This window comes from Accipiter gentilis, chromosome 29 (genome assembly GCF_929443795.1).
Source record: "Accipiter gentilis chromosome 29, bAccGen1.1, whole genome shotgun sequence".
In the NCBI taxonomy this organism is placed as follows: domain Eukaryota; kingdom Metazoa; phylum Chordata; class Aves; order Accipitriformes; family Accipitridae; genus Astur; species Astur gentilis.
This window is the reverse complement of record NC_064908.1, coordinates 8010791-8025868: the sequence shown is the minus strand read 5'-3', so window position 1 is coordinate 8025868 and position 15078 is coordinate 8010791. Positions and strand designations below refer to the sequence as shown.

General features: G+C 55.9%; 1 protein-coding gene across 5 annotated transcripts in view; it reads left to right on the top strand.

The window, feature by feature from the left end:
- The window catches only part of KIF21B (kinesin family member 21B), a 43792-nt gene extending 28981 nt beyond the window's left edge, over window positions 1-14811 (top strand). For 2 of the 5 annotated variants that reach the window (XM_049833013.1, XM_049833008.1), the window contains 12 exons: window positions 316-373; window positions 889-1094; window positions 1561-1635; window positions 1806-1919; window positions 2602-2640; window positions 4468-4604; window positions 4909-5089; window positions 5964-6128; window positions 6664-6781; window positions 7523-7693; window positions 8189-8388; window positions 8829-9081. In XM_049833013.1, the coding sequence (XP_049688970.1) occupies window positions 316-373; window positions 889-1094; window positions 1561-1635; window positions 1806-1919; window positions 2602-2640; window positions 4468-4604; window positions 4909-5089; window positions 5964-6128; window positions 6664-6781; window positions 7523-7693; window positions 8189-8388; window positions 8829-8928 (1564 nt within the window). In that variant the 3' untranslated portion in view covers window positions 8929-9081. Of the gene's footprint in view, window positions 1-315; window positions 374-888; window positions 1095-1560; window positions 1636-1805; window positions 1920-2601; window positions 2641-4467; window positions 4605-4908; window positions 5090-5963; window positions 6129-6663; window positions 6782-7522; window positions 7694-8188; window positions 8389-8828; window positions 9082-9670 lie in introns of those variants that run through there. The other 3 variants (XM_049833010.1, XM_049833011.1, XM_049833009.1) reach the window with 3 other exon arrangements.
- The last annotated feature ends 267 nt before the right edge of the window (window positions 14812-15078 follow it).

The window sequence follows — 15078 nt, the reverse complement described above, 5'->3', positions numbered from 1 at the left end:
GGCCCTGCCTGAGCTGGAGGTAGCTGGGGAGGCCAGGGGTAGGGTGGGATAGGAAGTCTGGTGCCACCCATGGGACCTTGCAGATGGACATGGATGAATAAAGCTCCACTTAAGCTTTCCTGTGGTGCCCAGCCCTTGGGGATGGGAGCAGAGATGTCACTTAGACATCAGCAGGGAGTGAAGACTAGGTCATCCCTTGGAGAAGGGGTGCTGGGGACCGGGGGGTGACTCAAGAAGTCTAGTGGGCTGGTGGCAACCGGCTTTCTGAAAGGAGTTTGGCACTGAAGATCTGTCTTCGCTTCCTTCTCCTTGCAGCATCTCCCAGTCTTTCACCATGAAGGGCTCAGCAAGCCAGGATGATTTCAAGTTCAAGGTTAGTTGGCCTTTCTGTCTGGCCCCATCACAGGGAATGGGAGGAGGGATGGAGGGACATGTTCAGCAATGCTTCAGGCCTCTGCTCTGTAGTCTGACCCTTGGAGAGCCAGGCTTGGCATAAGGCAGTATGGCTGGTCTCTGGGTGGGGTCAGCTCTAGGCAAGGGCAAACCAAGACCTTCTGGTACTGTGGTCCTCTTGAAGCACCAGAGGCTTGGGAAACATCCACCACATTGGCCAATACCCTCCAGATCTGAGTGAGCACCAAGGAGGTCCCTGTGCAGTGCTGGTGGAAAAAAAGTAAAGGTGGAAGAAAGCTCCCATTGTTCTGCACAGGCTGTCACATTTGCTTAGAGTATGGAGACCCAGCACTGTGATGAGCATCCCAGCATGACACAGGGGGAACTCAACCTCTGTGGCCAGAGAGCACAGGGTCTTCCACCCCACAGCTCTCTGGCTGCTTCCACTGTCCTCCCCTTGTGCTGCCTGTGCCTGAGCCCTCTGTCCTGCTCTAGGGAGAGCCCAAGCTCTCAGGTCAGATGAAGGCAGTGTCAGCTGAGTGTCTAGGACCCACGCTGGATGTCTCCACCAAGAACATCACCAAGTCCTTGGCATCCCTCATGGAGATCAAAGAGGATGGGATCAGCTTCTCCATCCGAGACCCCTATTACAAGGAGAAGGTGTCACGCACCATCAGCCTGCCCACGCGAGGAAGCACCTTGTGAGCATGGGGTGATGGGTCTTTGGGCATTGGGAGGCTCATGGAGGCATGGGCCAGCAGATGGGGAAACGGTGCCCTGGCTGTGGAGTTGCAGAGCAGTGAGGGTGAGCCCAGTCCTGCATCTATCCAGGCTTGTCTGTAGCAAGCAGTGGTGGCTTTCTCCAGCGGGACTTGGAAAGTATGTTGATACCCTTTGCAGATGGAGAGAAGGGTACTCCAGGAGGAAGGAAAGAAGGGGGGCATGCTCACTGCCCTGGGTTATCAGCCTTCTTGAAGACTTCTTGTGTTGCCAAAAGCCTCCACACTCATGGGATGACTTGAGGCATCCTCTGATCTTGTGACTGACTCCAGCGCAGCCCAACTTCTCTATTTGCTCTGCTGGGGAAGGACAAGACATGGGTGTTCAGCATGGAGGGATCCCAGCAGGGGGACAGGCACCCACTGTGCTCTCTTTCACTTGCTTTAGTCCCAGACAATCTCGTGGCTCGGACACTTCACCTCTGACAAGGAGGAAATCCTATGACCGTGGCCAACCTGCCAGGTGAGCTTGGGAGCTGGAGAAATGGTGACATGGGCAGGGAGAGGCTGGGTGGCCCAGACGAGTGGGGAGAGATGCTGGCTGGACCAGCTCTTGCTGGACCCTAGTGTGCCAGGCAGCTGCCAGGTGAGCAGTTCCCAAGTCATGTGTCCCTCTAATCCTTCCTGGCTCAGGCCTCCAGATGTTGGCTTCACGCCTCCTTCATCCCCACCCACCCGTCCACGCAACGACCGCAATGTCTTCTCTCGTCTCACAAGCAACCAGAGCCAGGGGTCTGCCTTGGATAAGTAAGTCCTGGTGGGGTGGGAGGGTCTGAGTGAGAGGGACCCATACTGTGACAACATATGGGGTCCTGGGGTGGGGTGTAGGAGCACAGGACCTGGGTCGGCTCTAGCCAGCCTCCTGCCACCTTTTTCACTCCCTGCTCCTCTCCATGAGAGAGCAGATGCTCTGCAAGGGCCATGCTGGACCCTTGACCTGTCCTGCCTGCTGTGTGTCCCCTCTGAGCTGGCTTTTTGCAGGAGCTCGCAGTCCTGGCCTATGGCTAAGCCCTGCTTGGAGACACGGTGGTGCCAGACTTGGACCACTGGAAAAGGCTATGGAGCAGGATGGGGTGAGGTGGGATGGCACCTTGCAGGAAGCTGATGGACTGGCACCAGCCTAAAAATGCTGCTGTAGCCTCCCAGCCTCCCCCTGCGGCAGGTCAGGTAGCTGCCCTTGAGTTGGAGCATTGCTAGCAGTGCTGACGTTCCCTGATGGAGACCTGCTGTCTGATCCTCATGTGCCCTCCTGCTCCTCTGCTCTCTCCCCTGGTTTTCCATGTGTGCTTCTCTTTCTCCCTCTCTCCCCTCCTCCTTCTCTGTCCTACACTGGCTTGGATGCAATAACAATCCTCCATCTCTGACTCCTCTGCTGCCTCTTCTAGTCTGGGTTTTCTCTCCCATAATCCTGCTAATTTTCTGCCCCTAGGTCTGATGACAGCGATTCCTCTGTCTCGGAGGTGCTGAGGTATAGACAACTTTCTATTTATTATCCCTTCCTTCTCTCCTCTTCCTCCTCTCTGTCTCACGAGTCTGCTCTCCCTTGTCCCTGCATGCTCCACCTGTACCTTGCTGCTGTCCCCCACCTCCCAGCTCACGTGTGCTGTCCCCTCTTTGCATGCCACCTCTAGTGCCTGATGCTGTCCCCTTGTTTGCGAGTTCGAACTGTTCCTGCTCTGATCAGCCCTTGGAAATGTGGTGCTGGGCTCATCTATGGGCACTGGCTGGTTTGGGGTGGCAGCATGTTCTCATCCACCTCTGATGAGTTCTTATCAGCATGACACCACCATGTCCCATCCCATTCCCGAGCTCTCCAGCAGGATGGTGTGATGCTGGGGAAGGGGGCAAGCAATCCTGGGTGCTCCCAGTGTGTCCTTGCAAGCATCTTCTAAGCAAATATCTTCAGGTGCTCCCCACACCTGGTTGTGCTTCCCTGGTGCTGGGTTGTGTGTAGATAGATCTCTTTCCCAAAGAAACCAAGTCAGATTGTGGTGCAGAGTTCAGTCTTGGGGCTAAGGTGCTCCTGGGCTTGTCCCACTGCACCTTCCTGCCTATGGAGGTTTCCCCACATGAGGGCCACCTTTCCCACATCCTTTAGGAACATCAGCCCTCCAGCACCTGGTTGTCCCTCACATTGCCCATGCTCTGAGTTCACACAGGCACCCAGTCACTGGGGAGGCGGCGCTGTGTCACCTTGGGCAGTTGGCAGTCAGGCAGCAACAAAGTTCATTGATAACATCTCACCCTGGGGAGCAAGGATTTCCATTTAAATTCAGTGTCACCTTGAGACTGGTAGAAACGCTAGGGGTCAGGGGAGGGCTGTTTCATTTGAGTTTGTAAGTGCAGCTGCTCACTGAGAAAGAAAGATCACATGCATGTGATTTCCAAACCCAGATTAATGAGCTTGTGTTTGTCCTCATGACTAATGAAAACCTTACATGACCTCAGGCCTGCCCTTCTCCAGCCCTGTCCCTCAGTTTCCCTACTTATAAGAAAAGACTAGCACAACCCAGGGCCCCATGGCCGCAGGGAGGCCGTGCTTTGGGACACCAGCTGGGAAGAGCCGTTGGTGGCCATGCACACTGGCGTGCTGGCTCTCAGCACCTCAAGCACTGCTAAAGTGGAGGGGATTGGCAGATGCTGTGTCCCAGAGGGGCAGGCAGCAGGTGTCCCTTGGAGGAAGGTTTGCCAGGGATAGGTCTTCTCCTGCCCAGAGCCAGCGGTGGGTGGAGAGCTTCCATAGCAGTTGCAACAGGGACGCTGGGTGCAAATGCCAGTGCTGTCCTTTGTCACCCTTGTGGCCTTATGTAAAGGAGTGGGGCCCTGTCTCCAAATGTCACCAGCCACAGGCTGACAGCCTCCAAAAAACCAGGGTGCTGGATATTGGTACCCTGAAACATTTATCCCAGCAGAGCTTCAGGCTGGAGAAGGTGCAGTTTGTCCCAAAGTGACCTGAGGACCAATGAGCTGGGTCTCCTGGCTCCTTGGGTCTGTGCTGGCCAGGCATGAGAGTTTCACCGGGAAAGCGGAGGCCACTGGGCAGCCCCTGTTTCCTGGTCTGTATTGCTGGGGCAGAGGCAGTAGGCAGGGGCTGCTTCTGGGGAGATTCCTGGGGTTTCCACAAAGACCTTTGCTCAGACATGCCGGGCTCAGATGGAGGGGCCCATCGCGCTGCCAGGTGGTGGAAGATGCTTGGGGTGACGGCAGCTCTTGCTTTTCCATGCCCCTGGAACTGTGTAGCTTGGTGCCTTTCCACACACACCCCACCATGCTTGTTCTTTCTTTCCCATGCAAGGGGCATCATTAACCCAGTGGGTGGCACCAAGAATGCCCGGACAGCCCCGCTGCAGTGCGTCTCCATGGCAGAAGGACATACTAAGCCTGTGCTCTGCCTTGATGCCACTGATGAGCTGCTTTTTACTGGGTCTAAAGGTGCGTGATGGACAGAGAGGACATGGGGGTTGCTGGCCTGCAGATGCTATGGGAGCAGGCTGGCATGGGGGAATACGTGAAGTGCTGGACACCATGGGGATGGTTCCCCCTGGGCCTCTTTCCTGTCCTCAGCATTGAGCCTTGCCCTGCACTGCCTCGCTGCTGGGGCTGGCTGGCTCCTTTCCTCTGGCCCTGCATGTGGGGGAAGGCAATGCTCAGAAGGGGTATTGCCCCCAGGCCACCATGCCCTTGGAGGGAGAGTCCCCCCAGCGTGACACTCTTGGGCATATTTTTCCTTCCACAGACCGGAGCTGCAAAATGTGGAACCTGGTGACGGGCCAAGAAATTGCTTCCCTCAAGGGTCACCCAAACAATGTGGTTTCCATCAAGTACTGCAGCCACACAGGGCTGGTGTTCACTGTGTCCACATCGTACATCAAAGTGTGGGACATCCGGGACTCGGCCCGGTGCATCCGCACCCTCACGTATGTGGCAGGCGGGAGCAGCTGTGGGGGACTCTGGGCGTCTCTGGCTTTGCAGAAGCCAGTCCCGGACCTACTAGGGCTGGGGACAGGGCCGAGTACTAGCTGCTTTAGTGCTAGTTTGCAGTGCTGCATCCTTAGAGAACAGGGAGGCTGGGAGAGAGCTTGGGGTGAGGGGACCAGTGGGGACCTCCTGCAGCAGAAGCTCAGGGTAAAGAACTTTGAAGACATTTGCAGCTACTTCTGGGGGTGTCCAAGAGCGCCAGCAGCTCTGTAGCGGAGGCATGGCCCCTAACAGCATCGTGGCTGAGTAAATCACAGGCCCTCCAGTGCCTCGGATCTTTATGAGGAGTTTGAGGACCTGAGGGAGCATGGGACAGTTTGTAGCTGTGGTCTGCCGCTCTGGAGCAGGGCTCAAATTTTAGAAGAGTATGGCAGGCCAGGGTTACCAGCTCTCTCCAGCATAGAGCTCCTTTCTGCATCCAGCCTCAGCTCATCTACCTTGGCCTGAAGGTGCTTCTCCCTTGGTGCAGAGGCCAAATACCTCTGCCTCCCTGTGCTGACTGCCAGCACTTCCTGCAGGAAGCAAAGAGGAATGGGAGAAGAGCAGCCCCCAAAATGGAAACTGGGGCAGGATGCTCCATGTCATGCACACACCTGACATCCTTAGCTCCCTCTGCAAGCAGGGCACTGGCATAGGGGACAGAGATCTTGTTGATCCCATTGTGGCCAGAGAGACAGTGATATATCTACGGCCTATCCCTAGTGTGGCACCCACCTGTGCCAGCCTGGACCACAGCCCCATGTGGTTCCTCAGTGGGGCCTTGGTGGCTCTGATCTCCACTGATCCTTCCCCATTGACATCTCTCTCCTTTAGATCTTCTGGACAGGTGACCTCTGGGGACGCATGTGCTGGGACCACCACCCGCACTGTCACCAGTGTGCAGGGGGAGCACCAGATCAACCAGATTGCTCTCAACCCCACTGGCACTATGCTCTATGCTGCCACTGGTAACTCTGTCCGCATCTGGGAGCTGAGCAGGTGAGCGGGTAGTGCTGGAGTGGGCAGGACAGCTTACGGATGCCGAGTGGATGCTGTCTGCTCAAAGGGGTCTGAGATGACTCCCAGGGAAAGTGAAAGCCTTTTTAGCAATGGAAGTTGCCTGGAATAAGGACTTTCAGGACCCTTTCCTATGGGACCCAAGGGGTGATGAGCAGCAATGAAGCTACTCGGGATGGGAGGTTTGTCCGTGAGCTGGGCAGAACTTAGGAGAAGGAGAAAGACAGGTGGGATAAGCATCAGTACTCCCCTGGTTTTGCCCTTGCCCCCCTCCCTGCCAGGTGGGCACTGGCTGGTGACCCCTTGCTGCAGCCTAGGCTCTGTAGCCAGATGTTGGCATGCCCTGAGACTGCCTTCCTCCCCCGGGATAACTAGGAAGGGGGGGGGGGTGTCCCTGTTCACCATCCCCCAGAGAGAACAACCCCCACTGGGGGGCTCCAGGGCTGGGGGGGGTCTCTGCCTTGAAGGAGCTCCAGCATCCAGGAAGAAGCTGACTGACCCATGTTCTTGAACTCAGGTTGCAGCCCATCGGGAAGCTGAGTGGCCACATCGGGCCTGTGATGTGTCTCACGGTAAACCAGACGGCAAGCAACCACGACCTGGTGGTCACAGGCTCCAAAGATCACTACGTCAAGGTACTGTCTGCCTTGGAGAGCAGAGCCCTGCGTCCTATAGGGAAGCCCAGATGTTGGCAACCCCTAAGGTCTCTTCTCTCCTCCTGAAATCTGAACCCAGATTCTGGTTTCACCTCTGCATGTGAGGTTTTCGCATATCTGCTTACCCAAAATCTTGCCTTTTGCTTGGTCCACAATACAAATGCACCTTTGGAGAGGGATTTGCATTTTTCTCATCCCTTGGGTTCTGTCGCTGGTACTTGCATGTTACAGCTGACCCAGATTAGCAGCTCACCCTGTTCTGCTTGATTCTCCTCCCCAATGCAGATGTTTTGCGTCTGCTCATTCACAGCTCCAACACAGCAAGAGTTTGCCCCTTCCTTTTAGGTTTTAGCAGGTTGAATTGGAGCTGGCACCAGTGGAGTGAAGAGGGATGGTGAGATGATGTGGGAGGCAGGATCCTACTCTTCTGACAGCTGCAAGCTGTTAGCTTGGCTTGTGGAGGTGTGTGAAAGTTCACCATGAGTAAAATGCAGCAGAATGGGGGGTGTCTCTGGTGGCAAACCTCCCCTGATGGTGGCAGGCCCCCTGGAGAGACCTCAGCCCCTAAAAACCTCCACTGGCCAATGCCCACTCCCCTTTCCAGAATCACTCTGGGTGCCCTGAGCCTAGAAAACAGAGGGTGATGGCCAAACTTTCTAAGAGAGGATCAACTCTGTTTCCAGTGTCATCTGGGGTCTCTCACCCACTGCTTTTCCCCAGGTGTTTGAGATTGCTGAGGGCATGGTGGGCAATATTGGCCCCACTCACAACTTTGAGCCCCCTCACTATGATGGCATCGAGTGCCTGGCCATCCAGGGAGACATCCTTTTCAGCGGTTCCAGGGACAACGGCATAAAGAAGTGGGATCTGGAGCAGCAGGAACTTATCCAGGTTTGGAGGGGAGCATACAGCACAGGTCCTCGGGTAACATGGGGCAAAGGAGCATTGCTGCTGGGGATCTGGGGGGACCTTTGTTCATGGACCTGTTGCTAGTGTCCTGCACTGAGCTAACCAGGGAGGGCAATCCCATTCCTGAGAATCTGGCAGTGCATGTGTGAGGTGGCTCTGTACCCCCATAAGTTTGTGGTGTAGGGCACTCATGATTGCCAGCTCTCCCTGGCACACAGGCCGCAGCATCAATTGCAGTACTGGGTGTCGTGTTCCTTTCTGAAGACAGGATTGTTGTCTCCTGCCCAGGGGAGAAACCAAACCCTGACTTCTGAATCCATCCCCTTAGCCTCCTAACTTTGCATCACTAGCCCCACAATTCAGATCAGGCCAGGGGCGACAGTGAGGATCTGAGCCTCCCAGGTTGGGTGCATGAGGCTGCTGGTGGTGCTGCAGATGAGGTTGGTCACGATCTCTGCTCTGTGCCCGTACCTACAGCAAATCCCCAATGCCCACAAAGACTGGGTCTGTGCCCTTGCCTTCATCCCTGGCCGCCCCATGGTGCTGAGTGCTTGCCGAGGAGGCATGATCAAAGTCTGGAATGTGGACACCTTCGCCCCGGTTGGGGAGATCAAAGGGCATGACAGCCCCATCAATGCCATCTGCACCAACTCAAAGCACATCTTCACTGCTTCCAGGTGAGCCCCAGGCTTCTGCTCCCCAGAGCCCCTGGGAGGTGGGACATCCATGAGTTGAACTGTCATCCCCTGGGTGGGTTTGTGCAGAGTGGACAGGGAGCAGGGAGGGAGGGAAGGAAGGGGGGAGTCTGGCAGCTTTCTAGTCCTTCCACTCCTTCATCTCATCTTGCCCACCTTAGCCTGCCCCATGACATGGCCTGCCCACTGCAGTGCCAAGAGCTCTTCCCCTGGCCATCCCCTGCCTGCACTCCGGTGACACCCTGGGTTATCCCCCATGCAGGGACCCCTCCCTCCCGGGGCTGGGCATCCTCTGCTGCTCTCGGGGAGCTCTTTGGCAGCAAGACTCTGATATCCTCTTTTCGACCATGTCCCTTTTCTCCCTTCCTTTTTCTCTGTCTCTCTCTGTCTCTCCTCCTCCCCACCTCCCATCTGTGCCACAGTGACTGCCGGGTAAAGTTATGGAATTACGTGCCTGGGCTCACCCCTTGCCTTCCACGACGCGTCCTTGCCATAAAAGGCCGTGCTACTAGTCTGCCTTGACCCTCCTGCTCTTTCCGACTCTCTCGCTCATGCACTCTTCTTCTGTCTTTCCTTTCCTTTTCTCTTTCTCTCCATCTCTTTCTCTGTCTGTCTCTCTCTCTGTTGCTTGCTTTTGCTCCTCTCTTTTTCTTTCTCTCTGGTCTGAGCTGCTTCTTCACGGTATGAAACTATTTTGCGTTTTTCCCCACTTGATAAATCTTTGCTAGAAGTGACTTGCCCGTTTGTCCCAGCCATACCCCTGCATTGTTTTGGTTTGCTTTTTTTTTTTCCTTGCCAAGTGCCCACATCTACTGCGGCAGCTCTGTGGAAGCCATGGCCTGCCCACACCCTTGCATGGATGGTGGGGTGGGAGCCAGCAGCTACCCCCAAAGCAGCCCATGCCCTGGGGAGAACAAGCACAGCAGCTCCCTGTGGTGTCACTGCATTGACCTAGTTAGAGCTCATTCAAGGGGTTCAGGAGTCCTGTTGTCGGGGTCAGCCCTGGAGTTCACCATTTCCCTTTGTCCCCAACTGCTGCCAGTGGGGTGAGTTGGAGGCTGAGCCCCACTGGGCCTGCCTGCTCCCCAGAATGGATTGGGCAACCTCCTGCCAAGAGAAAAGGGCCTGGAAGTCTTGTGGGCTGCATGCTGCCATGGGCTGGGGGTGGGGAGCATTTCTGCTCGCAGTGCCTCTCTGCAGCATGTCTGCAGGGCTCCTGTGGGAACCCCTGGGTCACACCATCCCTCTCACCTTTGTTTCTCAGCGACTTGACAGTGAAGCTGTGGAGCGGGAGGAGGTTACCCGCGGGGTCAAACTAAGAACTGCAAAAAGCCTGGAAGACATGACAGGAGGGTGAATGTCAGGGTACCTTTCCCTCGCTATCAAGACCCGGTCACCTACAGGAGCCCATGGATAGGGATTTCTTTGTGCCTGACCCAACAGGGTGGACGACTTTGAGCACTGCCAGCCCCTGTGAGGAGGCAGCTCTGTGGGTCACCATCAGCTCCACCTTTCCTCCTACTGAGGTTTCTTGATGGTTTTCCGGTGACCAGGAAATGTTTCATCTGTCTCCTCACTCACCCTGCTGTAATGCCTGCTGGGACTTCCAGGGGTCAGAGCTCCTTGACTCCTTCTCAAAGACACCCAGTTCCCTCCTGCCACCATGATCTGCTGCTTCTGTTCCTGTTGGCTCCGGGGCTGGTTCCTGTAGGAGTCTTTCTCCACTCCATGGCCACGAGGACATTTGGTGTCTGCTGGCCAGGACCACAGCATAGAGGGGCTGTTTCTTTGAAGATGTTACTTGTGGGACAGCCTCTGTGCTGTTGGGGGTCTGCAGAAGGATTTCCAGGTAGTCCCATTGTTTCCCATCCTCCATCTACCTGTCCCCAGCGGTTGGAGCTGTGCACCTCTGAGCTCCTTTGTCCTGTCCCAGATCTGGAGACATGGCAAGCCTGGGAAGATCTTCATCAGACAACTTCCAGACAAACCCGCTGCAGTTCCCTTCGATGTTCTCCAAACCCCAGTCATAAACTCAACTGACCCATGGCTCTCGGGCACTTCCCCATGTGCCCACGCTGCTCTGCAGTGGGGAAGGGAAGGGCTGGTTAGCCCTGCTCTTGACACCTTGGCCCTCAGCAGGGGTTTTGTGGCGGGTTCCTGCAGCACATTAGCCCCCTTGAGATGGAGAAACGAAGCAAGAACGGAGGTTACAGGGCAAAGAAGCCAAGGCTGGATTTGTCACCCCCACCCCTGTGGGCCCATCTTGTTCTGCCATCACTGGGAGCTGGAGGCTGTAAATCCTTCCCCCAGGCTCTGCTCTCAGCCCTCTACCTGGGAGCGGGGCTAGCTCAGGTTTGGCCTGTTGGCCCCTGTGGATCCGGGAGCCAGAGAGGGCCCAGCAAGGCATGGAGCAGCTGGAGGACAGGCCAGGTTGGAGTCAGCTGTTCTGGGAGCAGGGTGAGGAAGGGGTTGCACACACTGGTCTTGCACAAGTCTCCTGATTCACCCAATGCTTGAAGGACAATCCTGCAGTGGATAATTTTGCACAGTCCAATCTCCATGAAAGTCTGGGAGCTCTCTCCAGGAGTGTTTCCCCAGGCACTCAGCTTCTCCAGGCTCCCTCCTCCCTCTCTCCTGTTCAAGGGGCTGGCAAGGCCCTGGTCTCACACTGGAGCTTTTCTCCATCTCCCCTGTGGCCTGCTGGGCCATCCCCTGCTCTGTCCTGCCCTGAGCCGGGCAGGGCTTCTCACAGGATGGCCAAGGAGACCCCGGGATTGGTGCTCTTGCCTCACATGCTCTTAGTTCCCCTCTGTCACAGAAGCAGCAGCGTTTGAACTCAAATTTAAGGATTTCTCCACAGGATCCTACCAGCACTGAACTGGGATCTCGGAGGTCAGGGGCTCCAGGACCTGGGCCATAAAGCACAGACTGTTTTCCCTCTGCTTTCTCCAACCATAGTGACTCATGGACCAGCCCCAGTTCATTTGCCACCAGCCCTTTTTAAAACCATTCTGGGTGGAGCATGGTAATTCCTCCACATCCTGAAAGACAGGAGCATCTCCATTGACTTGATGGAGGGATTTGCCTTTTGAGGGGGGGGGAAACCCATTCTACTGCCTTGCCTTGGCGGAGGGCATGATGGCGTGCATGGGTGTGACCCTGCCCAGGACTGTGACCAGTCCCTTGTGATTGTGGCCGAGCCCTGCACAGGCCCAGACTGGTGGCTGCATCGAGGCAAGGAGCCCTCCTGCTGTGGCTGGTGGAGAAGTGGTGCCAGTGCTGGCAGCACTGGGCTCTGCACCCTGCGGGACTGGAGGGGGGAAAAAAAAAAAAAAGCATGGGGACACCCTGATGCATAGATGAGGGCTGGAGGAGGTGTTGCCCTCCAAGCCTGTCTTGGAGAGGGTTTCCCTGCTCATTCCTCAGCCAGTTTAGCCTTTGCTTGGCTGTGTGTGGGGTGTGTGTTTGTCTGTAGCCAGATGCACCATGTGCATCGGTGTCTGCACAAGATCTGCCAGTGCCCAACATGAAACCTCTCGCTGCTCCCTCCTGAAGTCAGTGAAGGGACCTGCTCTTGTGGAGCTTGGGGTCAGACTACCTTGCCTTTCACCGCCAGTTTCTTCCTGTGTGTAGGCTGCAAGTGCCTGCTTCATTTCCCAGGGCTGAGTGGCCAATCCTGAATGATGCTGAGCATCCACCTCACTGCTATGTCCAGCAGCATGTTGAGGGGGCTTCAAGGTTTTTGCAGCCTGCAGGTGGAGCGAGCTGGGTACTGCAGCACAGCAGCAAGTGTCTGGAAAAGGGGGGGTCTTTGAAGTGAGTGGTGACTGTGATCCCATAGCATTGTGTGTGTGTGTACGTCTTAGTATCTGTGTGGGTTGGTATTTCCCATGCAGGAAAGAGTTTCTTGGGTGTTGATCTGGTTTAGCTACCTCATGGTACAAGCTGGGTGCTGTCGTCATTGGGTTTCGTTTTGGGGATAGGGTGGGGAGTTTGTGTTTTTAGTCTTTTCTTCTCTTAATTATTGTTATTGTTATGGTTTTGACACTTGAATTTGTCCTGGGGACATGTGGCCTCACCCCCACCTCACTGCATGTCTGAGCCGCCCCTTGTGTTCCCCTTCCTGCCTTTTCCTGTGCAGCACAGCAGGACCAGCATCCTGCTCTCCCCTGTGTTCCCAGCTCCCACCTTTGCAGTGGGATCCCCCAACTGAGTCACAACACTGAGATTTTGCTCCTGCTGCTGGTGGGGTGCTTGGACTGAGGCTTGGTGTTGTTGCTGTCAGTTATTGGGTTGATTTGCAGCCTGGAAGTGGTCCCTCTTGTCCTTTTGAAGGATCAAAGGGACCTCTGAGAGGCTCAGCTCAGCCTGTATTCCTGCCTCTCGTCTCAGATACTCTCTGTGGATGCAATGAAGCCCTTATTGTCTGGGAAATGTCCATGCAAAGCACACTGCTGGAATGGGTTGGTCCTAGTCCCAATCTTCCAGAGCCTGCTGTAATCTGGTGGCAGCCTTGAGCAGCAGGAACTAGTGCGTTAAAAGTCTTTGTCCCGGATGGAGGCAGTGTGTGAGAGAAGCTGATTCTTGTGGGTGATGTTTGATTTTTTTTTCATCCCCAAAATATAGTTGAATCTAGATCCTGTCCCAGGCACTGAACATAAACCAGGGTAGCCCTGGAGGCCCCAGATTACCCCCTACTTGGGGCTGGGGAGCCAACACAGGGTCGTATTCCACTCCCCTGGCAAAATGGGGTTTGGAAAGGGGCTTGCAGCTCTGAGCCACACTGTAGGGTTGGGGGGGCAGGTTCCCCCAAGCACTAAAGCACAAGGTCCTAACATGCAGGTGGGCTACCAAAGGTGGCCCCTTGGATTGTGGTCCTTCAGAGCTCAGAGTGGGGCCATGGGCTTGGACGACCAAGGTGGAGGTGGGTTGAGGGATGATGGTGAGGGCTGTTTGCCTGCCAGGGGAAGCAGGTGAGGTGTTTAATCCTTTTGTACTGTGCTGGGGTGCTCCCCTGGGGCTCAGGACTTGCGCTGCTGCATAGCTTAAGTCCCTTATTGTGGTGCCTGAGCCCCTCTAATAGCCCCTCTATTGCAGGGACATTTTGGAGCTGCCTTCATACCATGCACCTCGTTTTGCTTCACCCTTGGGTGCCTTGGTTTGCACCAAGGGTGTGATGATACCTGCAGTGCAGGGAAGTTCTTCCCTTCCTCAGATCTCTGGGTGATGCTTTTGTCCCAGGCCCTGACTCTTGCTCTGTTGGGTCTCTTCCCTCCAGCACACAGAAGCCAGCTCCAGCCTCTGCTGAGGGTGTAGTGCTGGCCCAGAGCTGAGCTTTGCACACAAGGGGTGGAGATGACTCAGGAGCCCAAAAGCACTGTGAGCCCACCCAGGGAGCCTGGGCACTGCCCCTTCCCTGGCACCTATGCTCTTACGGCACAAAATGCCAGGCTGGTGGTGCATCTCAGTCTGGTCAGCTGTGAGGAGCTGGAGCACCAGGGTCCTGTCCCCTCACGTACATTGGTCCTCCCCAGCACCTCTGAGCACAGCTGCTTTGGGGTCACAGATACTGCCTCCTGCCTTGGTGCTGCAGAACCAGTGCCTGCTCCCCAGGATGCTCTCCTAGTGTCCCTGTCCCAGTTGTTCCCCTGTCCCATGCTGGATGGGGTCCAGGTATAATCCCTGCAGAGCACAGGGCTCCCACTTGCTTTTCAGCAAGCTCACTGGGGCCTTACTCTGTACTGCAGGCTGCATGCCCTTTCTGAGCCTCCTTCACCCTCCTGGGGAGGGAAGGGGACCCCTGGTCCCTCCATGTGCTGCATGATGCTCCAGCTGTAACTGGGAGGGAGCCCAGCACAGCCCTGACCACCCCGGCCTGGCCTCCTGGGCCTCACCCCCAGAAAAGCACAGCCCTGCGCCTTTCTCCTGCCCCCAGGGGCTTGTCCCCTCATCCATAACAGCTCTGCCCCTGGTACCTGCCAGCTGTTCTGCACCCCCATGTTCTGGGACCACCCACTACCTTCCGGTCCAGCCCTGTGACAGGGCTTCGGCAGCTGCAGCGTTGTGGTGCCTGCTCTGTCACCCCTTCCTGCTGCACAAGTATGGCAAATAGCGGGTGCCTTTTCTTGCTTGGAGCTGTTTTCTAGAGGCCAACTCTTGTGAAGGCTTTTTTTCTCTGCTGGGTCATGCAGCCCAGCCCAGCAGTCTGAGTTTGTCAAAGGACAAGGTGTGTACATATATTTTATACCTTGATGTGTTCCTGTAAATAGTGTAAGTTATTTCAGTCTCATGATGTACATGTTTTTTCAATGGCTGTGTTTGTTCCTTGCCTCTTTATCTTCACAAATAAAACAAACTGAGATGAAGTGAGGGAGCAGAGATGGCTTTGAAGAGGGGAAGAGCACAGCCAGGAACTACCCATCCCATCCTGAAGCACCTGGCACAGGGGCTGGGGGAAAGGCTGGGTGACCTGCTGCTGCTGCAGCCCTTCTGGTCCTACCGTGTGTTGTGAGAAGGTGACCTGCACCCTTACAGGCACTGAGTCCTCCAGCAGACGAGGCAGATGTTTTGCACTGGGGGAGACTTAAGGGGCTGAGGTGGAGGAAGCACAGACGCGCCCGGGCTGCTTCTGCCCCTCTCCTGGGGAGGAGGGGGGGGAAGGGGCCCAAGCGG